The sequence below is a fragment of the Lampetra planeri genome, chromosome 73 (genome assembly GCF_965212315.1).
Source record: "Lampetra planeri chromosome 73, kcLamPlan1.2.h2, whole genome shotgun sequence".
NCBI lineage: Eukaryota > Metazoa > Chordata > Hyperoartia > Petromyzontiformes > Petromyzontidae > Lampetra > Lampetra planeri.
The window spans coordinates 600,557-628,306 of NC_136178.1; the positions used below are offsets into that span (position 1 = coordinate 600,557).

A 27,750-nucleotide genomic window follows, 5' to 3' on the forward strand; every position below is an offset into this window, starting at 1 on the left:
CAGCCAATCGTGCGCTTACCTGCTCCATCGTCCCTCTCGACCGTCTCTACCATAACCTAATCCCCTCACTTCAAATGCCCGACCTGTGGTTGCCGCCACCCGTTACTGTGTCCTTGCTGTAGTCCGCAATGGCGGTCACCGGCCACGCATTGTCCCTCGTTGCCCATTGTCTGGAAGGGCGCTTGCGCTTTTCTTGCCTAATATTCCGCCCTCCATCCTCCCCCCAATGCTGTAACTCATTGCGGTTGGCCCAGGGAACCTTTTCTTTCTGCACCCATACAATTGTTGTGGTGCAAATGATGACGCGGAGGCAGGTGTTCAGGTAAGGGCTTGCGCCGGTTGTTTATTAAGGGTTTAGATACTTCCCCAGGGGTAGGGGTCCTATACTGGGTCCTTCACACGACCCTGCACTGTCTGCACTTCACTCGGCTAGCTCCAGGGCTCTCTCCCTCGAGTTGGATCGGGGGTTCAGCCAACACCGACCAACCGGGGAGAGCAGCACCTCTATGACTACCGCCGGCTTCTCTCCAGACTTCTTTATCTCTAACCCTGGCTGGCTCGTCGACCGTTCACTATCCCGGGCTCCCACAGTGACCCCGCTTTCGTCACGGGGTCCCCCTTAAGTACCTAGAAGAGACATGATGTCATCGCCCCACCCAGCGTGCATCACATCACTTCCCATGACGTCATCGCACCGGACGCAACGCATGCCATCACGTCCCCATATTACTCCTCTACACAATTTTTTATCGCAATGTAACCTGTCCTGCGAGAGTCGGCCAATCTCCTGGCACTGGGAAACCGTGGGACTTTCCCTCTAGAGGCCCTTCGGATTAAAACCCGATGTGCCAGGCAATCCCCCACCAGGACACTACGTGGGTGCAAGTGCTGCGTGTGGGTGTGTGTTCAGTGCAGGGGCCAGGCGGGAGTTGCAGCGCTTGTGGATTTGCTCCGCGGTTGTGGCACCACAACACCAATTATAAAAATTAATATGTAAAACTTTTTTGATTAGTAACATCATTTTTGTCGATTTGTTTGTTTCTCCCTTGTGATGGGACACTGTAGGATGAACTTTGAGATGTATAAGGGGCACGGGGTAACTAATAAGGTCTGAATTGGTATGTAATAAGGTAGGCACTGATAGAGCGTTGACAGATATGCCATTCTCACACACTCGCACGGCACAAACAACATGCACATACCTTCCACACACGACATCACACATCAATCACCCACACGGAGGGTGATTGATGGCATAGGCCTAGACACAGTCCCATTCAGTGAACTCCTCCTGCAGGCGATGCTGGTTGGCTAGGTCATGGTAGCCCGCAAGCCAAGACCGATGTGGGACAGAAGCAAACTAAGAATTCAATTTGCCGATGATTGGTACCAGCATTGCCAAGATAGGCCTCTGTGGAAGAGGCACATGAAAGATCCTACTGGGCAGTGCCAGACTGATAGTGGTGTGAGAATACTGGGCCGTTGGAGGGAGTTGCTCTCCAGTACAAATGGACGGCCCAGAATGCCTGACACAAGCCAGGGTACCGCACACAAGCTAAGATACATTTCATGCAGGCCACACTAGCAAAATAGGCAATTTCTCAGTGGGTTTATTTAATCTCTTTATTAAATAAAATTTCTGTACAATAATAACACGAATCAGATTGATCATAACTCCTAATGGGTGGCCTTGGGACTTGCCGTGTATTTGGCTTCGTCTGTGTCTATACCACCAGGCCACCTCCAGCTCTCACAGCCCTGCCACTTCCATGTCCTTAGAACTGTGGCCAGGTCATCCTCTGAGGACTGCCAGGATGAAAACCAGCATGGAAGGGTCCGGGATGGGGCCGTTTACAGTGAGGGAAAAAAGTATTTGATCCCGTGCTGATTTTGTACGTTTGCCCACTGACAAAGAAATTATCAGTCTATAATTTTAATGGTAGGGTTATTTGAACAGTGAGAGACAGAATAACAACAAAAAAATCCAGAAAAACGCATGTCAAAAATGTTATAAGTTGATTTGCATTTTAAGGAGGGAAATAAGTATTTGACCCCCTCTCAATCAGAAAGATTTCTGGATGTCAGGGACAAGATTGTAGACCTATACAGGGCTGGAATGGGCTACAAGACCATCGCCAAGCAGCTTAGTGAGACGGTGACAACAGTTGATCATTGCAACTCCACGAGGTGAGATCTTGCATGGAGCCCCAGGCCGAGGGAGATTGACAGTTCTTTTGTGTTTCTTCCATTTGCGAAGAATCGCACCAACTGTTGTCACCTTCTCACTAAGCTGCTTGGCGATGGTCTTGTAGCCCATTCCAGCCCTGTATATGTCTACAATCTTGTCCCTGACATCCAGAAATCTTTCTGATTGAGAGGGGGTCAAATACTTATTTCCCTCATTAAAATGCTAATAATTTTATAACATTTTTGACATGCGTTTTTCTGGATTTTTTTGTTGTTATTCTGTCTCTCACTGTTCAAATAAACCTACCATTAAAATTATAGACTGATAATTTCTGTGTCAGTGGGCAAACGTTCAAAATCAGCAGGGGATCAATACTTATTTCCCTCACTGTATGCTACTGGGCTAGTTCCGTGTGTGTGTGGTATGTGTGTGTAGAGTGTGTGTGTAGAGTTTGTGTTTAGATTGTGTGTAGCGTGTGTGTGGTGTGTGCATAGAGTATGTGATGTGTGTAGTGCATATAGTCTGATGTGCGTGGTGTGTGTGGTGTGAATTGTGTGCATGTGGCAATGGTCGAGGTGTTTACACCAAAACAGAATGATCATCGCCCCCCCCCCCCCAACTGCCTCCACCACTCACAACTACTCTGTGGACGCTCACCCACCACAGAGCAGCACGCGGCAGAAGAATGAGCGGATCGCTTTTGACACACAGGCCAGATGCGACCTCTTCTTCTTACAAACCGCCTCTGCCTCCTGCTCCACCGCCTCCATCTCCTGCTCCACCATCTCCTTGTCCTCCTGCTCGTCTGAGGTCATGGCGAGTGAGGGCAGCATGGTGGTGGTGGTCGTGATGGCGGTGATGGTCATGGTAGTCGTGATGACGGTGGTGGTCATGGTGGTCGTGGTGGTGGTGGTAGTAGTCCTGCAGATAGCGGACCCTGGTTCCTGCAGCCAGCTGTTGGCCAGCGCCTGTTCAGGTGTCGGGCGCTCGGCCAGATCCCACCTGTTGTGATGCACAGACACACGTGGCGCACGTGGAGAGGGTGAGAATGATTGAAGGCTTCGCGTTCATCTCCAAGTGGCTCTATGAACTTACAGACGCAGCAGCAGCAATACTCTGCAGTTGTCAACACCATCTTAGACCATCTGCTGCTGAGAAGGCCATCAGATATTCCACTTGTGCTCCCCACTGTACTACCTCGCTGAATGTTAGCCACCCCATGCTCTGCTCATTGTGAGCGTCTCTCCTGTGTCCCCTGTTGCTGGAGGGCGACTTCCTCCAACTCCCCAAATGCTTCAAGTGCATCTAGCCTGGAAATGTCCAGAAGTGTCCTTCATGTACATCCTCTACAGAGGGTGATTTGACATTGGTGGCACCAGTTCTTGGCAAGTCAAATCAGGACCATATCCTCCTATACCACATCAGTCCATCTCTTATCTAGACTTTGTCGTGCCCGGTCAGTCCGCTCTATCTGGCCAAACAATGCTGCATGGGCAGCTGGCAAAATAGATGGGCATGTATACTCTTTGGTTCTTTCGGTAAAGTCACGTAGGTAGAAAAAATAATAATAGATCACGCCGTTTCGATCGCAACACAAGCAACCGTCATCAGGTGTGAAACAAACATAGCAGGAGGACTGCTGCAGTCCTGCTGCTGTGTTTGTTTCATAATGCTGCTCGATTGAATCAATCATACAGAAAAGACAAAGACACACCCAATCAGCCATACACATACACACACAAATACAAAGATCCTCCATATAGTCTTAACAGACTGCTGGGACAAATGCTTTTAGCAAGCACCTTTGAAGGCTGGCACAGCATATGAGGGGGTGGGTAGCCAGCACCACGCACTACCACCTTTGTCTCCCCACATACAGCACCAAGTGCACACACACACATATATACCCACTTCTCAACACACCCATATACACACACAGACGCAGCGGTGACGTGGTGTAGCAGTGGCGTGTTCGCTGCTTGTTGCAAGAGGTTCGTCATCGAATACAGCAGCTGCCCTAAATAATATTACGAGGCAATTGCTTTGTCTGTATGGGTAATGAGAGTGCGCCACCTACAGGACGACCGGGGGGTTATTGCAGATTCGTGCTATGTTGTCTCACATCTCATCTGGGTGAAAGGTAAACGGGCGGAGCTAGCGGGAAGCCTCGAGAGCCCTCTAGAAGGTTCCGAGAGGGGCGTGGCTAGAGGCGGGGCTTAGCCCCGCCGAGAGGGATATAAGCAGAAGCAGCACAGGACTCTGGGTCGTCGGTGTGAAGAGCCCTGGGTCCCAATGTCGTCACCACCTATGCTACCACCATCACCCACGTGACGGGCTCCACCAGCAGAGCCTTCCCTCTTTCCGACACGCCGTCAGCCAGCGGCGAGGCGGAGAGAGAGCGAGTGCTAGGGCGGCGTGAGGGAAGCGTGCGCCGCGTACCGAGAGCAAGAGAGAGACAACTGCGAAGGAACGAGGGAGACACGTGCTGTACTGCAACTTAAGAATAAATATACAGATGAAGTTTGAACCGTGTCGGAGACATTTATTACATATGTAAGCATGTGGGTCTCTGTGTGTGTGTGACTATGGATCTCTATGTAAGTGTATGTGACTCTATGGGTCTCTATGTAAGTCTATGTGACTCTATGGGTGTCTCTTGGAGGAGAGTGACAGGAGCAGGAGGGTTCTTACCGTAGGCAGCTGGAGACGAAGTCTACCAAGGTGGGGTCGTGAGTGGCAATCGCCTCGTGGAGCGGGTAGCTCCCGAAGAATATTCTCTCATTGCGAGGCATCCCCGAGCCGTCTGTGGGAATGACGAGATGCAGGATGAACACTGTCACAAACCACGTCGGCCTCGCATAGCCACCAGCACAGAAACGTAAAAAAACGTAGCATGATGACTCGGCGCGGGGTTGGGATCTGCCATACCACCCTGGGTTTTTACTGCGGTATGAATTTTTATCGTGAAATATTTTGAGCCGTTTGATTTGCAAGTGCCAGTTAAATACCCCCGTGACATAATTCCAAAGGAGTAGACCATTGTGTGCAAATGTCATGGTCCGAATTAGAAGATTTACACTGCCAATGACTTAATTGGGATGAGACATGGCGACATTGACCCTGACCGCCTTGACAAAGGAATTTGCATATCAAGAGGAATTTAGCATATTTATGGAAAATGAAGATATAGGATTAGTCACTACTTGTGGAATGCGTAGGAGGTGGGGGGAGTCTAAAAGTCATATTATGCCCGTGCATTATGTAGGATTAGCAGCATCAAAGGGAGGGAGTAGGGTTAGCAGTAATAAAGGGAAGGAATTTTAATAGTAAGGAGCTACAGCAGCTAAACCACCACGTAAAAAACGAAAATATAAACTACATCAGTGTCATCAATATACTAAATATACTCTCCAATAAGCTGAGCGACTAACAGTAAGTCATACATTACAATTCTATGTTGCAAAAAATATAATATGCCTCCAGCTAAACTTTTTTCTCTTACATCACACGGGTCTACCCCGTACAATATACTGCCAGAGACAAACCCAACATTAAATTATATACTGCATTACTATACACCACCCTATACCTTAGACTATACATTGTAATATTACACTATGTATTATTCTACCCACCCTACTGTATACCACACTGCTGTATATTCACTATATAATTACGATACTATATATTACCTTATACATTATATTAGACATTACACTTTCATATTATTTATTATTATACAATCTGCTATACACTATACAATTGACCGTCACGTGAAAAGTACTAAGAGGAAGCAACAAAATATGTCAATGGGAGAGTGATTCCCTGTGGAGAATACAAAAGATATATAGTCAATGCCAGTGAGTGGACTGCGGTCTGAAAGTCACCGTAAACGTGAACACAATCAGTTAAGATCCGAAATGGGTCATTACGTCCTTCCAATGATTGCTGAGCCAGAATCCATTTTCTCGGTTGAAAATGTATCTGTGTTTGTATATGTGGATCGCCTCATGAACGAATCTCTCATGGTTGCCAGATGGCTTGCAGAGAACCTCTGTCTTGGAGAAGCCAATGTCATGTGAGCCCACTGAATTGTAAGTGATCTGCCACGGCTGAGGTGTTTGTCCTACCGTGTTTCAGGTCTGCTTTATGTTCATGGATGCGGTCCGTGACATGTCGTTTGGTTTCTCCAATGTAACTGCTACCACAGAAGCAACTTAGTTTGTAGACGCCAGGGTACTGTATGTCTGGAACCACATCTTTTACAGACGGGACCAGATCAGGGATTTTATGTACTGTGTTGAATCGGACCTGGATCTTGTGTTTAATCAGGATTTTGGAGATCTTTTTTGTGACCCCAGCAATGTAGGGTAAGGTGATGGTTTTGAATGGCTCCTCAACAGGATCCTTCTTGATGGTTGGATTGATGGCTTTGCGGATTGTGTAGTCGGAGTAACCATTAGCCTTAAGAGCTTGGCGTACGTGTAATGTAGTAACTCGGCGGGAGACGACTTCACGGGTAGCACACTCTTTATTCCACCAACTTCGTTACACAGGTGACTAACACCCACTGTAGTTACTCGGGTGACTAACACCCACTTGGTTACTCGGGTGACTAACACCCACTTGGTTACTCGGGTGACTAACACCCACTTGGTTACTCGGGTGACTAACACCCACTTGGTTACTCGGGTGACTAACACCCACTTGGTTACTCGGGTGACTAACACCCACTTGGTTACTCGGGTGACTAACACCCACTTGGTTACTCGGGTGACTAACACCCACTTGGTTACTCGGGTGACTAACACCCACTTGGTTACTCGGGTGACTAACACCCACTTGGTTACTCGGGTGACTAACACCCACTTGGTTACTCGGGTGACTAACACCCACTTGGTTACTCGGGTGACTAACACCCACTTGGTTACTCGGGTGACTAACACCCACTTGGTTACTCGGGTGACTAACACCCACTTAGTTACTCGGGTGACTAACACCCACTTAGCTACTCGGGTGACTAACACCCACTGAGCTACTCGGGTGACTAACACCCACTTAACTACACGGGTGGCTAACACCAGCCTACCCCACATGGTTCTCCTGGCTACACCAACACGGGCTCTTACGCCCCGTAGCCTCTCGGAACACACCCAGCCGGGGTGTCCCACTCGACTCTGGGTCCCACAGTCCCGACCCACATGGGCGTCGGACCCCGGGTCCCACAGTCTCGCCTCCGAGCCACACAGGGCCCCGGTCCCAACAAGGACAGCGGGACTAGGGGTCTCAGGGCACTACCTCTTCACTCCGTCTTCGATCTTCAACTGGTTAACAACAACCCCGAGTGCTCTCGCGCGTCACCCTTTATACACCTCCTGCGGACGTCGCTGAGAGCACCCATCCCATTTGACCAATCACTGGGCGCTGGCTACGATCCTCTTTTCCCACCGTGTCAGCGCGCCTCACCACTCACGCCGCGCCGCCCCGTAATCTCTCACTCCCGGCGCGCGCGTCCACACCACGCCCACAACGCGTGCCCAACCCCACACCCCGTGCCGCCCCGTGATCCATCACTGTCGGCGCACGTCAACACCACCACTACATCACCCCCTACCACATAGCTCGCAGCCGACCCGGCTGCTATAAAAATATACAACACCCCCTCATGTGTGCCCCGTAACACAACAACAACATAACAACATAACACAACACGAACACCGCCATCCGCAAAAATCAGCAAATGCCACCACAACAACAGAACAATATGTACAATCCGGCGAGTGACAACAATAAATGTGTATGCCAAAAAAAAAAATTTTTTTTCTTTCTTCTGACTCGTGCAGCGTCCCATTCTTCCCGAGCGTCCCTTGAATGGGACATTACCCCGGCAGAGGGGGAACACGGCGGTGAGCCCGGGTTTAAAAATTTTGTTAATTTTTTTTTTTCTTCTCATGAAAAGTGTTGTGTCCTAGCCCGAGTCCGCCTTGCCAGTCCGTCGTACGGCACCAGACGCGGTTGACCGTCCGGTGGTGCCGGCAGTTCAGGAAGGCACGGGCCAGGCATCGGGGATCCGCGCGTGCCGCGGGGTTCCGGTTCCCGACGGTCAACCGCCGTCAGGCCCGAAACACCTGGGGGTGGGTCAGGTGGAGACACGTGAGGATCAGCCTGCGACACATCCCTCCCCGAGTCGACGGTCACATCACACGCTCGGTCGTTACGGCACAAAACGGGGTCACGCGGTGCCGCGTAGGGTTTCAGTCGGGAGGGGTGCACGTACCAACGGCGTTTTTCCCATTTAATCTGTATACTCTGGGGTCGTGCAACCCGCACAATTTCCACCGGTCCCCTCCATGGTCTCAACAACTTGGGGGACGTAGCCAACGGTGCATGTGGACAATGCAGCCAGGCCTTATCGCCTGGTTTCCAATCGTGCGTATGCACCCTCCGTCCATGCAATCTCTCGTTCGCGATCTGCCGAGACTGCGAATTCAATCTCGCAGCCTCTCGCGCTTCAGCCAATTTGGCGATATTAAACTTGATGTGGTCTGCCAATTTAGATTTTGCACGTGGCTGGGAAATCCCCAGTTGGACGTCCATGGCCGGATCGGCCTCCCGCCCATACATAAGAAAAAATGGGGAAAACCCCGTCGCCGCATGAGGGGCCATTCGATAGGCCGCGAGCACCCCCGGTACCTGTAAGTCCCAATCAACCTGATCGTCGCAGACCTGTTGGCACAGCATAGACGTAATCGTCCTGTTCAGACGTTCAACCATTCCGTCAGTCTGCGGGTGGTACGGGGAGGTACGCACTTTCTTTGTACCCAACAGGTCGCACACCTCGCGCAACAAAACGCTCGAAAAATTCTTCCCTTGGTCCGTCAGCAAGCGTTCAGGGGCGCCCTTGTCCAAAACATAACCTTGGACGAAGGCGTCCGCCACTGCCGCAGCCGACTGGTTGGCGAGTGGCCACGCCATGGGCCAGCGGGTGAAGTACTCTACGCCAACCAGCAGGAACTTATTTCCCCTAGGTGTAGCGGGAAAGGGCCCCAAGATGTCTAACGCAACCAATTCGTTTGTGCGCGAAACCTGAATGGATTGCAGCGGTGGATTAGCCGCTACTGGTGGCGGCTTCCTTTGGGCGCACCTTACACATCCCTTAAGAATGTTCGCCACGTCGTTGCCCATCCCCGGCCAATAATAGTCTCGCTGGATTAGGGCGAGCGTTTTGTGAAAACCCAGATGCATGAGTCGTTCATGAGCAGCCAGAACGACCCTTCCCCGCATAGCAAATGGCACAACGAGCGCGTGACGCCGGGACATGTTGTCCCACTTCATCAAGAGGCCCTGTCTGCACACCCAGGAACCGACCCGCGTTTCCCCCCCCTCGGGAGTGTCAACCATCCGACGTAGCGTGAGTAGGGAGTTGTCGGCCATTTGCAGATGGCCCCACTCGATGAGAGGCAACGCTAACAGCGAGTCCCTCCCCGTGGGAGCGTCGACCCCCGTAGTATCAGTGGCGGTGAGCACAACTTCCGCGGGGACGGCGACAGGGGGTTTACACCGCGCCGATCCCAGCAGACATTCGCATTCCGTGCGCGGCGGCAACCGCGACAAGGCATCCGCGTTCGAGTGGTGCAATCCCTTGCGGTAAATCGTCGTGAATTGGTAGTCCTGAAGGACCTCCAACCATCGGGACAATTGGCCGGATGGCTGCGCCACCCGCATAGCGTACTGGAGAGCCGCATGGTCCGTACGAACCGTAAAATGACGGCCGTAAAGATACGGCCTGAATTGCTGTATAAAAAACACAATCGCCAGCAATTCACGACGTGTCACACAGTAGCGTTGTTCCGCAGGGGACAGAACCCTGCTACCGTAGGCGACCACCCGTTCAACCCCCCCGACCACCTGTGAGAGCACTCCCCCGATACCCGTGTTACTGGCATCCGTGTCGAGCAAAAACGGTTGCGTGAAATCGGGGTAACACAAGGGGGGAGCCTGCACCAAGGCGTCACGAAGGGAGCAGAACGCAGCCTCCTCTTCCGGCCCCCAGTGAAACCGCACACCTTTAGCCGTCAAAGCGTGCAGGGGCCTGGCTATGGTGGCAAACTGCTTGACAAAACGACGGTAATAGGAGGTGAATCCTATGAAGCTGCGGACTTCAGTGACCGAGGTTGGCGTTGGCCATGAGCTGACGCAGTGCGTCTTAGCAGGGTCTGTCGAGATCCCTGAACGACTAACGATATGGCCCAAGTACCTGACCGACTCCCGAAACAGAAAACATTTAGCCGGTTTAAATTAAAGCTTAGCGGAACGCATCCTGAGGAACACCGCTCTCAGACGCTGGAGGTGCTCCTCAAAAGTCCGGCTGAAAACGATGATATCATCGAGGTAGATCAAACAGGTGTCCCATTGGAGGCCCGACAAAACCAATTCCATGAGCCTCTGGAACGCGGCGGGAGCGGAATGTAAGCCCATGGGCAATCGGTTGAATTCAAATAGGCCTCCCGGCGTCCGGAAAGCGGTTTTAGGTTTTGATTCGTTATCGAGAGGCAATTGCCAAAATCCCGACAGCAGATCGAGCGTCAAAAAAAACTGTGCTCCCGCCAAGGCATCCAGCGACTCATCCATCCTGGGGAGCGGATACGCATCGGCCATAGAGATTTTGTTTAGGCGGCGGAAATCGACACAGAACCGCAAGGACCCGTCCTGTTTTTTAACTAGGACGATAGGAGCACCCCACGGACTGGAAGAGGGCGAAATGATGTCGGCCGCCAACATGTCATTAACCGCCGACTGCACATGCTCCTTCTCGGCTGGGCTGAGCCGGAAGGGATTCTGTCGAATAGGAGCCGCGTCCCCCGTAGCTATGTGGTGGCGCAACAGGTCTGTGCAGCCAATATCGTACTTGTGACTGCTAAACACGTCAGCAAACTCGAGTAGCAAGCCCCTCAATGCTCCCAACTGCACACTGGACAGGTTACTAGACCCGGCACACAACGAGTCCACCCACTCTGTCCCCTCCTTACTTTGAGGATGCGTATCGGCACTCAATCCCGCGTGAGCAACGAGCTGTTCCTCGACGGGTAGCGGCGCGGCGTGAGCCAGCACCGTTCCCTGTGTAATTACGGCCGGCCGCGACCCCGTATTCAGGACCATAACGAACGGCTCACTGTCCCCCCTCACCATGGTCTGAGCTACCGCTAAGTCGAGGCCCCCTTTGGCTCTGTTAGACGGCCCCAACAGAACTCCCTGTGCCCCCGCATCCACCCCGAGGGGTTTTCTCAACCGAAGGGGTACCAACATTTGCGATCCCGGGGGCACCCGTACAGTCTGAGTTGCCAGCGCCTGCCCCGTCGCACAAACCGTGCGCATTTTAGTAGGGCTCGTCAAAAACGCAACCCGCCGTCCCGATGGAAGCTCAATGCAGGCTTGATCTATGAGAATTTTGATGGGCATTTTGGACAGAAAGTCCGTACCTAGTAAACAAGGAACGGCCAGCGATGATGATACAAAAATAGGACCTGCCAATTTGATATCGCCAATACAAATAGTCGCCCGAATCTGGCCGATAATTCCCAGGGATCCCCCGTTCGCCGCGTAAAATGGTACGTCCACCGGCAGAAGGGGTCGACATTGGACGGGAAGAATGTTATAAATAAGGTCCGAAATGATAGTGGCCGACGCACCCGTGTCCACAAGCACCCGGACCTCAACCCCGTCAATAAACCCCGTTACCACGGACGACCCGGCCGACGCAGCCACCATCCTGTGGGCCAATTCGGACCATTCGACTGCTTTCGGGCCGTGTACGAACCCCCTTCGCCGAACCGAACCCCCGGTACCCTTATGCGGTCCCCGCACCGCCAAGCGGCGACCCGAACGTGCCGTGTATGGGGACCGAGCGCGTGAGGTGCCGCGACTTGCCGGGTTTAGTTGCGATGACTTGTGGCCCCGGTCGTCGTCCGGACGTGGTCCCGTGGCGCGCTGACGCGGAGCCCGGCACCCGGCTGCGACGTGACCCCGAAGGCCGCAGTTGTAGCAGACGACGAGGGACGTCGTAGGTTTTGGTTGCTCCAGCTTGCGGGATGAACGTGTGGGCGAACGACCTCCCGTTCTCCACTCCCCCGGTCTCGATACAGTGAAGGCCTCCTCCCGAGCCGCAGCAGGCTGAGGCTCGGCGACCGTGGCAGCCACTGCCGCGTTCCCCGCCGATGCGCAGATGACCGTTGGCTTGCGCTTGAGGACCTCGTATGCGTGAATACTCGTGGCAATCCCCAGGGAGCAGATGTCCATTTCGTCCGCCGTATTGATGGGGACTCCCAAGCCGTGAGCCAACGCCAACAGCTGCTCCGTCACCATGGCGTCCTTCCCCTCCTTGTCCATGCGGGGAAAAGCTGCGTCCGCCAGGGCGAGCAGCGCCGTGCGATAGGCGAGCGTCGTTTCTCCAACCACCTTTCGCCGATCGTAGAACTGGTGGCGACAGGTCGAGGGCGGCCCGAACACTTTAGCCATTAGGTGTAGCGCGGCCTGGAGCGTTGAGCGGGACGACCTAGGGGCCGATGTGAAGGCTGCAAGCGCATCGTCGTCGAGCATCGCTGGCAGCGCGCGCAGGGCAGTGGTGTCGGACCACCCCGACATTTCTTGATGTGCGAGGAACCTTCGTTGGAAGGCTCCCCAGTCGCCCCCGTCTGCCTTGAACGCCGACAGCGCGGGCAATCGTTGCTGGAGGACCCGGTCGTCGTCGTCGAAACGATTTTCCCGCGCGTCGCTGTGGTTGTAGAAAATGTCGGCTCCGTCTGCAGGCGCATAATGGAGGGCTCCGGCGCGCGCCGATGAGGCGGGCCGCTCTGAGTGGAGCTCTCCGCCCACGTGGTGTCCGCGCTTCCCGCCAATTAATGGCGGACCCTCAAAAACGGCGCCAACTTCAAAACTTTTGGCGCGAAGCGCCTTCTGGCGGGATCCCTCCAGCCGCGCCGCCTCCTCCAACCCCGCAGCCGTCCCTCCGCCCGCTGGAACGGAGATCTCCGCCAAAACTGCAGCGGCGGCAAGCAGCAACTCCGCCAGGCGGGAGTGTGCGTCCTGTAGGCTGGTGTCGGAGGCGAGCAGAGCGTCGGCCATCGCCGCGAAGTGCTGCATCGGCGGCAACTCCTCGTCCTCTCCTCCCGAGGTTGGTGTCTCCGGTACGCCGTCGTCTTCCCGATCTCGCTCGTGGGTACGGGTAGTCTTCCTAGTATCCATTCTTCTTGAAGACAGGTTTACTTCTGACGCCAGTTGTAATGTAGTAACTCGGCGGGAGACGACTTCACGGGTAGCACACTCTTTATTCCACCAACTTCGTTACACAGGTGACTAACACCCACTGTAGTTACTCGGGTGACTAACACCCACTTGGTTACTCGGGTGACTAACACCCACTTGGTTACTCGGGTGACTAACACCCACTTGGTTACTCGGGTGACTAACACCCACTTGGTTACTCGGGTGACTAACACCCACTTGGTTACTCGGGTGACTAACACCCACTTGGTTACTCGGGTGACTAACACCCACTTAGTTACTCGGGTGACTAACACCCACTTAGCTACTCGGGTGACTAACACCCACTGAGCTACTCGGGTGACTAACACCCACTTAGTTACTCGGGTGACTAACACCCACTGAGCTACTCGGGTGACTAACACCCACTTAACTACACGGGTGGCCAACACCAGCCTACCCCACACGGTTCTCCTGGCTACACCAACACGGGCTCTTACGCCCCGTAGCCTCTCGGAACACACCCAGCCGGGGTGTCCCTCTCGACTCTGGGTCCCACAGTCCCGACCCACATGGGCGTCGGACCCCGGGTCCCACAGTCTCGCCTCCGAGCCACACAGGGCCCCGGTCCCAACAAGGACAGCGGGACTAGGGGTCTCAGGGCACTACCTCTTCACTCCGTCTTCGATCTTCAACTGGTTAACAACAACCCCGAGTGCTCTCGCGCGTCACCCTTTATACACCTCCTGCGGACGTCGCTGAGAGCACCCATCCCATTTGACCAATCACTGGGCGCTGGCTACGATCCTCTTTTCCCACCGTGTCAGCGCGCCTCACCACTCACGCCGCGCCGCCCCGTAATCTCTCACTCCCGGCGCGCGCGTCCACACCACGCCCACAACGCGTGCCCAACCCCACACCCCGTGCCGCCCCGTGATCCATCACTGTCGGCGCACGTCAACACCACCACTACATACGTGCTTGAGTTCACTGGCAATATGTTCCTGGTCGGAGATGCATTGGGCTCTATGGTGTAGAGTCTTGATGAGGGAATTCTTCTGGGATGGATGCTGGTGGGAATCCGGTTTTAGGTAAGCATCCGTATGGGTGGCTTTCCTGTAGACAGAGTGGCTCATTGAACCATCAGGTCTCCTTTTAATTAGGACATCCAAAAAGGGTAGCTTGCCATCTTTTTCGACTTCCATGGTGAATCTGATGGCTGGGTGTATGGAATTGATGTGGTCGAGGAATTGGTCTAGAGCAGGCCGGCCATGTGGCCAGATGACAAAAGTGTCATCTACATACCTCTTCCATAAGGTCAGGCGTAGAGTGGCAGTCTGGATGGCGTCAGTCTCAAATTTCTTCATGAAAACGTTGGCTACAACCGGAGATAGGGGGGAACCCATTGGGGTGCCGCCCTCAGTTTGTTTGTAGAAAGTTCCATTCCAGGTGAAGTATGTATTGGTTAAGCAGTGTCTCACCAGGGGGGGTACCTCAGCATTCAGTCCTTCAATGATTGCGATGGTGTCAGGTAGAGGAACTTTGGTGAATAAGGAAACCACATCAAAACTGACAAGCAGGTCATCTGGGGACAGGGAAATTCCCTTGATTGTCAATACCAGGTGAGTAGAGTTTAGTACCGCAGAGGTGGTTTTTCCAGTGAAAGGACGCAGGATTTCAGACAAAAAACGAGCCAGTTTGTAGGTGGGGGAGTTGATAGTAGAGACAATGGGATGTGGTTGAGCCGAAACGACCATAATCGGCGTGTCGTTCTGAAATGACCATAATTGGCGTGTCGTTTCAAAGCTTGTGGATGTGGTCATTGAATTTGTTTTGGCTTTTTGGATGGCGGATGGTCCTAAGGACACAGACATAACCAAATTTCACCCTCCCCTACAACTCACCAAAGTATTGATCCTTGCAGGGAGCAGTATTCCACGCAAACCGAGGCGGCACCCCCAGGACCTACACATGAGTCAGACAAAGACCCCCCATATAGCCTTACCAGATTTTTGTGAAAAGTGCTATTAGCAATCACCACATTAAGGTACTCCTTTTTCAGGCTGTGCCAATCTAGTGGAGACACAGGACTGGTTTAGATAATCGTAACTGACGTTGATAGTCAGTGGAAATGGAACTCGGGTCGTGCACTAACCACGACACTACCAATCCCCACGGTTTAGGCACAGGCAGCATTAATGGCACGGTCCGGCCTTAGGCCATTCGCCACTTGTTTCAGTGCTTCTAATCCGATGGCCGTCCTGGAAAATTCAAGGATTATTAACTGTAAAATACTCTGCAACGTCTACTTCATTCATAGCGCGTCACTGGAAGATAGTCCGCGATTGTGGTCCCGGTCACAGCCCAAATTCGCCAAGTTACTTGCAAATTAATAAACTGTGGTTACACAGCTGCAGCCGCAGCAATAATTGCTTTATACTGGCAGGCTGACGCCCGTTTGTAGGCCAGCTTCTGGGTCATATTGTGCCACACAGGAACAGCTGCCAATGGGCGTGCCCAATCAGCTGCTTGACAAAATATGTGAAAGTCATTGCATGCCAAGTGCTCTGAGACCCTCAGATAAACGGTGCTCTCTGAAAACCAAATAAGTATCTAAAAAAAACAACGACGAGTGATTGCAGCCATCCCTGGCCAACCGTGAATTCTGCAATTGGGAAGTTTGAGTATACGCGGATTTATTTCTGTATACCTGCTTACCAACAGCAGCCTTCGAAATTTGAGTATCCACGGGTAAGGTATTAAGCACGTCACATGACGTGTGTATTACGTCATTGCATCACCGCATGACATCATGGTAATGCGTAAAGCCATTAAGGACGTACTGCGTATCGATAAGGTTTTTTTAATTCATATTTTCTTCCAATTCCAGGAAAGGGTTTCTTTTGCCCTTATTCATGAACCCGGAGCATGGTAGCGAGTAGTGAAGTTGAGAGAGTTGCGTCTGTGGCTTTGAGGAAGAGGAAAGTAGGTTTAGCCTCTGCCCCTCCTCCTTCTAACCAGCCCTTCCCTCATCATCTCACTGTCATCGTCGTCAACATTAAAGGCATGCAAAGTTAATTTCACGTTCATTTATGTTTTATGTTGTGTCATGTACTGTATTTTATTCGGTGTTTAATTAATAAGCAGGCAGCTGAGTTAAGCGATGATGCGTCTGACCGTAGCCTATTTCCCATAGGCCCCTGGACTTTACCAACCATGGTTTTGCCAACCGTGGCATTTTCCAGGAACCTAACCGTCCTGGGTTGGCGAGGGATTGCTGTATTTAGCAAGTAGGTTTTCACAACCAATGGGGTCATGACAGCTGTTTACGAATAAGGGCAACGTAACAGGGTTATCCTGACTTCCTGCAACTTGTCCTGCAAATGCTTGACACCGTTTAAAGCGATGCATCGCATCTATTTAACTCTTCTTGGTTCTTTCGGTAAAGTCACATAGAAGGGAAGTAATAAAATAATAAAAATAAAACATAATAAAATTATTCTCACGACATTTCGGCTACAACGCAAGCAGCCGTCTTCAGGTGAAGAATGAGACACTGCCAAGCTTGGAGCTTATATATAAGCTGGGTTGGAGGTGGAAGAAGAGCGCCTTAACAAAAGAATGTGCATATCAAGAGGAATTTAGCATATTCATGGGAAATACGTAGGAGGTGGGCGGGGGGGGGGTTTCAAAGTCATATTATGCCCATGCATTATGCAGGATTAGCAGCATCAAAGGGAGGGGGTAGGGGGTAGCATTAACAAAGGGAGGGAATGTTAATAGTATGTAGAAGTAATGAAACATGTCAATGAGAGCGGTGGCAGGAGACCCGCAGCGGAGCAAATAATGCATTCCCTGTGGAGAACACAAGATACACAGTCAATGCCAGTGAGTGGACTGCGGTCTGAAAGTCACCGTAAACGTGAACAACAATCAGTTAAGATCCGAAATGGTTTATTACGTCCTTCCAATGATTGCTGAGCCAGAATCCATCTTCTCGGTTGAAATTGTCTCTGTGTTTGTATATGTGGATCGCCTCATGAACGAATCTCTCATGGTAGCCAGATGGCTTGCAGAAAACCTCTGTCTCGGAGAAGTCAATGTCATGTGAGCCCACTGAATTGTAACAGTGATCTGCCACGGCTGAGGTGTTTGTCCTACCGTGTTTCAAGTCTGCTCTATGTTCACGGATGCGGTCCGAGACAAACGACATGTCTCGGACCGCATCCGTGGGAATGTTAATGCATCACATCAGGTACTCATTTAAAGCTGAGTGGAGCGAGTGGGAGGCCCATCACCGGTTCCGATAAACGTCACTGGTGTTGAACGTGAGCGGAAATCGAACGGAGGATAATGGTTTCAAAGCGCAGCGCAATGACTGCTACACTACCGCTCCCCACACACATGCTTGTATACACACACACACTCACACACAGCAACAACAGCTGCCATTCGTCACTAAGTGGCGGTGACATCACCAAGGTGCTTGTGCCAGGCCAGGTGCACACCGAGACCACGTGAAGTGCCGAAGGCTTGCTGACAGGTCAGAGGACAGAAGACTTTTTTTTTTATTTGACCAGGTAAGGCCCACTGAGCTATTTAGCTATTTTTCAGAAGCGATCTGGCTACAAATGATAGCTCAGCGAATTTGCTTATCATGTGCCAAATACACTAAAAGCATGTTTCTAAATTTAGAGGGAAAAACCAGAGGACCCAGAGAAAAATCCATGTGACCACGGAGAGAAAGGAATGCAAACTCCAAATATACAGGCGTCAGAATCGGGATCGTACTCATAACCTCCTGTATACCAGGGGAGGTAGTTAAAATCTCGCCACCATGGTGTTGGGTTGGCTGACTGAGGGGGCATCTGTGCCCCCTTACTCTGCCAACTTGCTGCATTTTAGTGACTTGACACTCTGCTCATTGTCGTGAGCGTCGCTCTTCTGCCCTCTGTTGTTGGAAGGTAACTGCCTCCAACTGCCCAATAGCGTTCTTCATGACATCGCGAGTCTTGAGCAAGTCCACTCAGCTCCACATCCTTCCCATATTGCAACAGTCCATCTCTTCTCCAGGCCGTGCCGCGTCTGTTTAGCCCTCTCTATCCGGCGAAACAGAAACTGCAGCTGGCTGCAGTCCCGGATCGCTCTCACGGTTTATCAACCGTAACCACACCTCGTACCTTACCCACGTCCTTCTTCACTCACCACCGCTCTTCTTACTTTCATCTTCCATTACATTTTTCATATAATTTATTTTCATTATTTTCATTATTACTTTGGCGTCGCCCGAGTTTTGGGTGGCAGGAGATCCCTGCACCCAAACCCGCCCGCCTCCGTGTTCACTGCACACGCCTCGCGGCGCTACAACAGCTGACAAATGCCGTTTACTGCAGTGTCACACAACCCGCCTTAACTGCCGCATCGCACAGCTGTTGGGCAGTGCGAGTAAACGAGGCCTGCTGCTTCGACTCACGAAGCTGGAGGACGCTGGCTGTATTGTTCATGCAGCGCGGCTTAACAGCCGCCCCGGGTACGGTTCTTGCCAGCAACGTCCTCACAAGGCACCTCTTCCTCCTCTATCAGCGAGTGTGAGCTTGGCGTGCCCCAGCATCGCCAGCAAGTGGGAGATCTACGTGCTCCGTCCAATGTTCACCACCATCAGCGAGTGGGAACGCGAAGCAGACTGTCATCTCCTCAACACGAGAGAGTTGGCTTGCCTGCTGCCCAGCACCACCAGTGAACGGGAGCTCTGCGAGGTTCGTCCATCCTGCTGCATCACCTGCGAGCTGGAGCACAGCGCGTGGTCAGCTAATCCACTGGACCTCGTGTTCTTCTGGCTGCTCCATTGTACGCCCCGCCTGCGTGGTTCTGTACGCCCGTGTACGCGCTCAACGAGTGTTTACACAGGCGTGTTTCCATCCGCTACGTACGGGGAAGTGCTTGCTGACAGCGTGGAGCTTGGACAACGCCACCTCGACTTGCTGCTCAGGGCAGCAGAGCCGCTGATTGGAGTCCACCCGAATCCGGGCCCCTTCATCAGCACCATCGGTGCAGCACGGGCTGATATAATAGGGCTACGACATGCGCCATCTCTTCATCATCTGCACCTGGAACCCGCGCTCCTGAGGACGCTCTCTGTCCTTGGGCTTCTCCGAGGTCAACGTCGGAGACTGCATCGGCACCGTGGTTGCAGAGGTGGTAGGGGCCACCGTTCACAGGTCGACCTCGAACCAGCCAACTCCTCTATTCCCTCGACGCCTCACCTGCACGGATCTTCACATCTACCTTCACACATCCGCCTCGGCCTACTCAACGCACGCTCCATCACCAATAAATCAGCCCTGATTCACGACACCATCTCGGACCACCACATCGACCTTTTGCTCATCACTGAGACCTGGTGCAGGCAAGACTCCCCGCCAGCCATCTCTCTGGAAGTTGCGCCCCCAGGATACAAGGTTCTTCATAAACCTCGCGCAACTAACCAGCGGGGTGGTGGCTTAGCGGTTGTTTACAATGCTCACTTGAAAATTAAAGAGCTCTATCTACCAATGGCTCCCGCCACCTTCGAGGTCCAGTCCGTATCCCTTACTACTAACAACGAGTGCTTTTCCATTATTTCCATCTATCGCCCTCCAGATGGCAGCATCAACACCTTCTTAAATGAGCTTTCGGAATTCCTATATCTGATTCCTAACCCATCTCACAGGCTCGTGCTTACAGGTGACTTTAATTGCCCCGGCAATACCCCAGCCTCCATCGATAGTCACCTTGAGTCAACTTTGGCCTGCCATAACCTGGTCATCACAAACTCAGGCCCCACCAGAGCTTCGTCAACAAACGTTGAGAGCATGCTCGACCTGGTTCTGGAACCTGACCAGCACCGACGCATCACTGCACTGGGAGTTTTCCAAACTGGTTACTCCGACCACCGCCTCATACTTTCTTCCCTCCAATTTCCCAAGCCAATCACCATCAAATTCACCCGCAACTTGCGTAATTTTAAGGGTATCGAGTTTTCTGCTTTTCATCACCTCCTTGCAAATTCGCTTTCAATGTTATCCCCATCATCGGATCCAACCGTCTGCGCTCTCCAACTAGAAGCTGACATGAGGGCAGCGCTGGACAAACTAGCTCCATTAAAATCACGAACCGCTAGGCAGTCTTCCCACGACACTCACTGGCTCTCAAGAGATGCCATCATTGCTAAGCGAACCAGGAGGCGCCTTGAAAGTATCGCATCCCGCAGTGGTCTACCTGCTGATCGACTTGCTTACAGAGTCGCCTGCAGGAAAACTAACAAACTGATCCTAGTCTCACGTTCCTCCTACATTGAGGAACGCATCAAAAAAGCAACCGGAAAACCGTGCATTCTATGGAAAAACCTCAAAGATCTTCTACATCCTGGTAGCATCATGGTCCCTCACCTTAGCGATCCCCTTGCCTCAATGAAACTTGCCACCTCTTTTAATACTTACTTCACCAACAAGCTAATCACTGTCGCAAACTCGTGCACGTCTACCGACACATCGCACCATTGTACCCCGCTCATGGAACCTAAAATTGTAACCACTAACCCAGACACTCTTCTATTACACTAAAGCCGGTGTCTACAAAAGACGTTTTCTCTTTAATTGAATCACTTCATTTGAAGTCATCTCCACTCGACGTGCTCCCAGGTTCCTTGTTCAAGCAATGTGCTCCGGAACTCGCCATCATGATCAAGAACATCGCAAATGCCTCCTTCTCTTCGGGGTGTTTTCCGTCCAACCTCAAACCTGGCCTGGTTTCTCCCTTGTTAAAGAAACCAAGTCTAGACCCGGATGACCCATCTAGTTATCGTCCCATCACTAACCTCTCGAACCTCTTTAAACTCCTTGAACGACTAGCCCTCGCCCAGCTAAAACCACACATCACCTCCTCCGCAAACGACTGCTGCTTCCAGTCAGCTTATCGTCAAAACTATTCCACAGAAACAGCACTCACTAGAGTGCTCGATGACATTTTAACGATCATTAATTCCGGCTCAACTGTTGCACTTGTAAGTCTGGACATTTCGTCAGCCTTCGACACCATCAACCATTCGCTCCTTACTTCCCTCCTGAAATCCGACTTTGGTATATGCGGCTCAGCACTCAAGTGGATAGTTTCGTACCTTTCTGACCGGCAATCTTCAGTCAGGGTGGGCATGTCCACATCGCCTGAAACAATAGCATTATGCGGGGATCCCCAGGGCTCTGTACTAGGTCCCCTGCTCTTCACAGCCTACACTTCCCCGATCGGCCAGCTCATCGCAAGCTTCGGTGTTAAGCATCACTCATACGCGGATGACACGATTCTATTCACCGCCATCGATTCTAGCAATGCATCTGGATTCGAGAGGCTCTCGGAATGTACCACCGCCGTGCAACAATGGTTCACTGCACACAACCTAGCCCTTAATCCGAAAAAGTCTGTGGCCATTATGTTAGGTACCAAGCAACGTCTCAATTCAGCAGCACTCCCCACACACATACACATCTTCGGTCACAGCATCAAGTTCACCGACCGCTTCAGCTACCTCGGTGTCATCCTAGATTCAACTTTATCCTTCGACCGTCAAACCAACAATATCATAGCTCATGTAACTTTCACCTGAAGGCTCTCAGACACATACGTCCTCTCATCTCTACTGAAATTGCCAACACATTGGCATGTTGCATAGTTGGGTCTCGCCTTGACTATTGCAACTCCGTCCTAGTCCGGAATCCGCTGGCAACCTAAAGAAACTTCAAAGACTACAAATTAACCTATCACGCGTCGTCATTGCCCACACTCATCCCCGTCTCGACTCACTAGCTTGTCTCCGTGCTCTCAACTGGCTACCCATCGCCAGTAGCGTCACATACAAGACCGCCTGCCTCTGCCACAATGCCTTCATATCCGCCTGCCCGCAGTACCTTTTTTCATTATTGACAACTTGCAGCTCAGCACACGGCAGATGCCTGCGCAGCGCGACTCACGACCTCCTCTTGATACCAAGATCCAGGATGGTCATGTCTATGCGCCGCTTCTCGGTGGCAGCCTCAACAGTCTGGAACGATATCCCTCTGCACATTCGCAGCATCACCTCAATCGCCTCCTTCAAGAGAGACTTAAAAACTCACCTCTACAATCATGCTTTTGAGCGACTCTGAGCTTGGCTCCGCGCCTCTGAGTTGCGGCCACTACTTCTGCAAATTTGCGCGTGTTACAAATTGAACAATTATTATTATTTACATAGGGCTATATATATACTAAATGGGTCGCGCTACTTACCTGCAGTTGCAGACAGGGTCCACCAGGGGCAATACCACCACCACTACCACCACCACCACTACCACCATAGCGGCTGCAAGATTCCCCAGCTCTGAGGCAAGGGGGCTGCGGGGTGTGCTGGGATCCCCCGGGACCCCCCTTGGAACTTTATAGAAGGGAGGCGTGGCCGAGGATGGGCACGCTTCCGGAGCTGTATAAAAGCCGGACCTCTGGAAGGGTCAAGCCAGTTGAAGACTGAAGACCAGCTAGCCAAGACCCTGGGAGTCTTCTGACCCGTCGTCCTTGTAAGGGCCGGGTCTGAGTGGGCCAGTGATGCAACCCTGGAACCCTCGGGGCCCAACGTCCTTGTAAGGGCCGGGACCGAGCGGCCCTGTGGTCGGGACCTGTACCTTGGCTGGGTGAGGTCAGAATAGCCTCCCCTAGGTCACCCTTAGCCGGAGGACCCAGAGACTGTAGTCCCAAAAGTAGGGCACGCCAGTCCGAAGGCGGTACCTCCTTAGGCAGCGGGTGAAGGGGCCATTACCCCTTCAAGTGTTAGGGTTCGCTACGTGCTGTATCGTAGCAATTGTTAATAAACGTGTTGCCTCTAACCGTCCGTCTCCACTTTCATGAAAACCCACACTACACATGCAGTGGCTGGGCATGTGGGCTACATGACACAGCCAATGCAGCATTGCCCATTGGGGGAGTTCACTGATGGGAATGTGTCCAGATCTTTCAAGGATTTGTGTGCTCCTCGCACAATCCAGCCTGGTTAAACACAATATGGATCATAGGCAGGCCATCCTGATAATTTCGAACCAGTGAAGATATTCTATGAGAGGGGTCCACATTCCGCAAGCAAAGAGAAGGGAGGGCAAGACTGTTGCCGAAAATACCAGGATCTTCGTGTGGAGTAACAGACCAGGTAGCTCCACACAGCGTTAAGCAGCTGATCAAAAGATAATGCCGCTCGACTGATTCGGAGGAAGACCTCCGCTGCCCAACTGGATTTGGTCATAAGCACATTTCTCCACTCTCTCCACAACTGCACCATCACGATGGGAAGTTGACTCAGTGGAGTATTGGATTATACAAAATACTGGAGCAGGTGCTTAATTTGGTGGTGCTGATGGTAAGGTCTATCTGTTAGTGGCATGCTGCAGGGTCAGCAGCAGAACCTCCAACTCATCAGTATGCATCAACCACCAGGTAATCACTGTGCATAACATGGTAAACCAGGAGGATCAGCCTACCATTGTATCTGTACCAAATTAAAATTCCACAGGTACATCCATGGAAGGCTTCTCGAACTATATGGTCGAAGATGATGTAAATAATGTAGGAGCCAGATGAGATGCCTGTCGCACCCCAAGATGAACAGGGAACGGCTCCCGGCTGGTGTTGCTCATGAGCGGAAATTGAACTCGGGTCACCAGGTTCGTAGCGCAGCACGCGAACCGCTACACCACCGCTCGCACACCGACACACATACTAATGCATGCAGTTGAGGTCACTTACTCTGAGAAGTCTAATGGAAGCTGCAACCAAAGTCCGTTACCCGCACGGTCCCAGCCACGGAGTCCTTGACCAAGATGTTGCCCTAGACCAGGGGTCGATAACGAAAATAACAAGATAATTTTTTTTTTATTCGGGAAAAAAACTACATTTTTCAAGAGCCGTAATGCACTGTGTGGTGAATACGAGATGGTGGTCCTGAATAAATAACGTTACTAAGCAGTCCTTAAAGAGCCGCACGCGGTTCCAGAGATGCAGGTTACCCTAGATGAAGAGCGGCAGAAGTCGTTCACGCTTAGAGGTTACGATAATACAAATTTCGGGAAGCAGAGGATGGATCATTTAAAAGGTGTCCAATGTGGCGAATACCTGAACCAGTCCTGGGCACCCCCTAGGTCAGCTCAACCATAAATGAATATCTGGAGCAGGGTGTAAACATCAACACTGGGGAGACAAAGGCAGCTGGCATGTGCTGCTGGCCACACCACCTGCATAAGCCGTGTGGGCCTTCATAGGTGCTCACTAACAGTACTTGCCCCAACAGCCTGTAAAGACTATAAGGACGATATTTGTCTTTATCTTTGTATTGTGCGAGTGTGAGTGAGTATGTGGAGTTTGTATGTTCTCCCCCTAGTTTTGCATGGGTATCCTCCGGATTCTCCGAACTCTTAACAAATTATAATGGTCATCTATCACGTGATAGCTATATAAGTTCTTGGTGCCCACTGCTTGATTGTGTATCCCAAAATACCAAACCTCATGTGTGGACAGGACCTCCTTTATCTGGCCGTTACTTAGTAGGTGACCGTAGAGTTGCAAGATGCCTGCAGACAAGAACAACAGCAGCAGTATTGTACAGTTGAACTCTTAATGATGTTAATTGGTTCCATAAAACTGGTCATTAAGTGATTTGGTCGTTAAGCGAGCATAGAAAATACACGTTCAATGTATATTAATACACGAAGGTACTAACAACATTATAAACACATAATATCAAAAGAAACACGGTTAATCAACGCATACATTAATATTTACTGTACCTATGTAGTGAGCCCAACTGAGTCGCAGACGTTGTTCCTTTTAGAGGCAACACTTTATTTGTAACACGTAACACAAAGGGGTAACTGCCCCTTCACCAGAAACAGCCTAGGGTGGTGACCACCCAGCTAACAACACTATGCATAGGAGTTACTGCTAGAAAGGGTCGGGCCTCACTCGGGTCCGCGACCACGTGTTTGCCTCGTAAGACGTAGAGCTTCCAGCTTGAGATGTAAAGCTTCAGCTGGTGGACGTGGAGCTTCAGCTGGAGGACGTGGAGTATCAGCTGGTGGACGTGGACTATCAGCTTGTAGAATGCAGCGACCCCGGTCTCTCTCAGGGACCCGCCTTATATCCCCCCACAGGTCGGGGCCACTCCGCCCCTGGCCCAGTCCGCCTTTTGGAGCCTTTTAGCTCAAGAGCTCTCCCCGGACACATATACACCCCTTAGTCCCCCCACTTAGGGGCCTCTCTGTGGACACTCTAAATCATGTGTCTGCAGGGTCAACCAGAGTGTCATGGCCCGAGGCAACCCTGTCCTTGGGCTGACACTCTCCCGCTCCCCCTCGTGGGAGACTGCACTGCACGCTATGCGTGGTGCCTGCGCTATCCCAGCGCTCACCAAGCTCCACTAGGGCTGGTACTACACCCACCACGGGGTGGACACGATGACAATGCATCGCACGCCACGGCCCTTCCGGGCCAGCACCATACAGTGACATCCCCGATGTCACGACACCTACAACAGCCCATCGTTAACAGGAGAATGGTCGGTAAGCGAACACATTGGGAGCTATGGAGGTCGGTCGTTAAGCGATTTGTTGTTAACAGGGATGGTCGTTAAGAGGAGTTGTACTCTACACTACACTATACACGACTATACACAAGACTACTATATACCACTACTAAATACGAAACTACTATACACTACACTATACACTACCTTAAACTACTATACTTTATGAAGGCTTGTTGTTGAGCGATTAGTCAATAACCGGGGTGGTAGTTAAGAGAGGTTCTACTGTATTGTTAATGATGATGCTTGTTTACCCAAGAAAGCCTCAACATGTCTCACGAGGCTCCTGTCCATGCTTTCGCGGCAGGGAATGGTGGAGAGGGGGGGCGATGTTCCTGTGTGGGACCCCGACTGCCGAGTCACTTTCCAGGTGACCTTTGTAGCAATTTGACGTTTGGCCGATAATACTCCACACACGGTCGCAAAATAGCCTACGCCGCTCACTTGGATGTGGACGTTAAAGATCCCGCGACGTCACTCGTCACGGTCTAGGTTTGGCCCAAATATAAAAAGTTACACCAGAAATCACTCAACTAGGACAAAGACAAAGATCCCCAGAATGGAAGAAGAGGGGGCGTGAATGCCAAATGTGCTAAATTATTCGTGTTGATAATATTTTTTTTTATAATTAATAGTAATTGGCGAGATCACCTTCAGGTGATTTGCTGACGAGGGGCGTGCGCACTGGACGGTTGATGGTAGCAGTCCGGGTCACCTCCCTGCTCAGCTCTCCCAACAGCTGCTTTGGGTGGGGCTGCTCCAAACACAGAGACAAAAGGGGGAAGGTGAGTGAGTGGTGAGTGATGGGTGAGTGAGGGGTGGGTGATGCTTGAGTGATTGGTGAGTGCGTGATGGTTAAGCAAGTAGTGAGTGAGGGTTAAGGGGTGAGTCATGTTTGAGTGATTGGTGAGTGATGGGTGAGTGACTGTTGGGTGATGGTTGAAGGGTGGCTGATGGTTGAGTGGTGGGCGAGTGGTGAGCGATGGATGAATGATTATTGAGTGAGTGGTGAGTGATGGTTGATTGATTGATTGGCTGGTGAGTCAGGGCAGGTGATGGTTGGGTGATGGGTGAGTGAGGGGTGAGTGATTCGTGAGCTCCCCTACCTGCAGCACCTCCAGCTCCTCCTCCACCACCTCCAGCTCCTCCATCTCTGTATTATCCACCATCTCCTCCATCCACCACCACCTCAAGCTCCTCCATCCCCTCCCATTCTTCCTTCTCCATGTCCCCATCCTCCCACTTTTCCATCATTGGCCACTCTTCAGCTTTCTTCCCCTCTTCGGCTGTCTACCACTCTTCCTCCGTATCGCTGCCCGCCCCCTAGAAGAAACTGGGACAGAGCGCGTGAGGGAGCCACGCTGCCCAGCGTGGGGGGTGTTCAACATGGGGTTCAAGAACCCAGGTGCTCATGCCGCTGCTGCTCACTAATGGCTTCAGAGTGGAGGCGCCGTTGGGCCGCACATGCGGCAAGGCCGAGCAGCTGGTGGCCAAGGTGCGCGTCCCCTTCTCCAGCAGCAGCTGCATGGGCGGCATGCCGCTCCACCAGCTCGGGCACCTCATGCGCATCTTCAACCCACCCGAGCTCAGCAGTCAGATCACGGTCAAGACCCTGAGATGAGCTCCCACTCGAGAGTGGTCCTCCCCTGGCTGCTGTTTGTGCTGCTACTCGGCT

At 51.9% G+C, this 27,750-nt stretch overlaps 1 protein-coding gene across 3 annotated transcripts in view; it reads right to left on the reverse strand.

Moving 5' to 3' along the window:
• Nucleotides 1–317: 317 nt before the first annotated feature.
• Nucleotides 318–27,750, reverse strand: part of LOC144737722 (uncharacterized) — a 36,800-nt gene continuing 9,367 nt past the window's right edge. The window contains exons 3-9 of one of the 3 annotated variants that reach the window (XM_078620574.1): nucleotides 27,182–27,436; nucleotides 26,727–26,829; nucleotides 24,998–25,065; nucleotides 24,245–24,326; nucleotides 15,352–15,412; nucleotides 4,880–4,991; nucleotides 318–3,190 (exon numbers count right to left, since the gene is read on the reverse strand). In XM_078620574.1, coding sequence (XP_078476700.1) covers nucleotides 24,255–24,326; nucleotides 24,998–25,065; nucleotides 26,727–26,829; nucleotides 27,182–27,310 — 372 coding nt within the window. In that variant the 5' untranslated portion in view covers nucleotides 27,311–27,436 and the 3' untranslated portion in view covers nucleotides 318–3,190; nucleotides 4,880–4,991; nucleotides 15,352–15,412; nucleotides 24,245–24,254. The remainder of the gene's footprint in view (nucleotides 3,191–4,879; nucleotides 4,992–15,351; nucleotides 15,413–24,244; nucleotides 24,327–24,997; nucleotides 25,066–26,726; nucleotides 26,830–27,181; nucleotides 27,437–27,750) is intronic. The other 2 variants (XR_013589060.1, XM_078620573.1) reach the window with 2 other exon arrangements.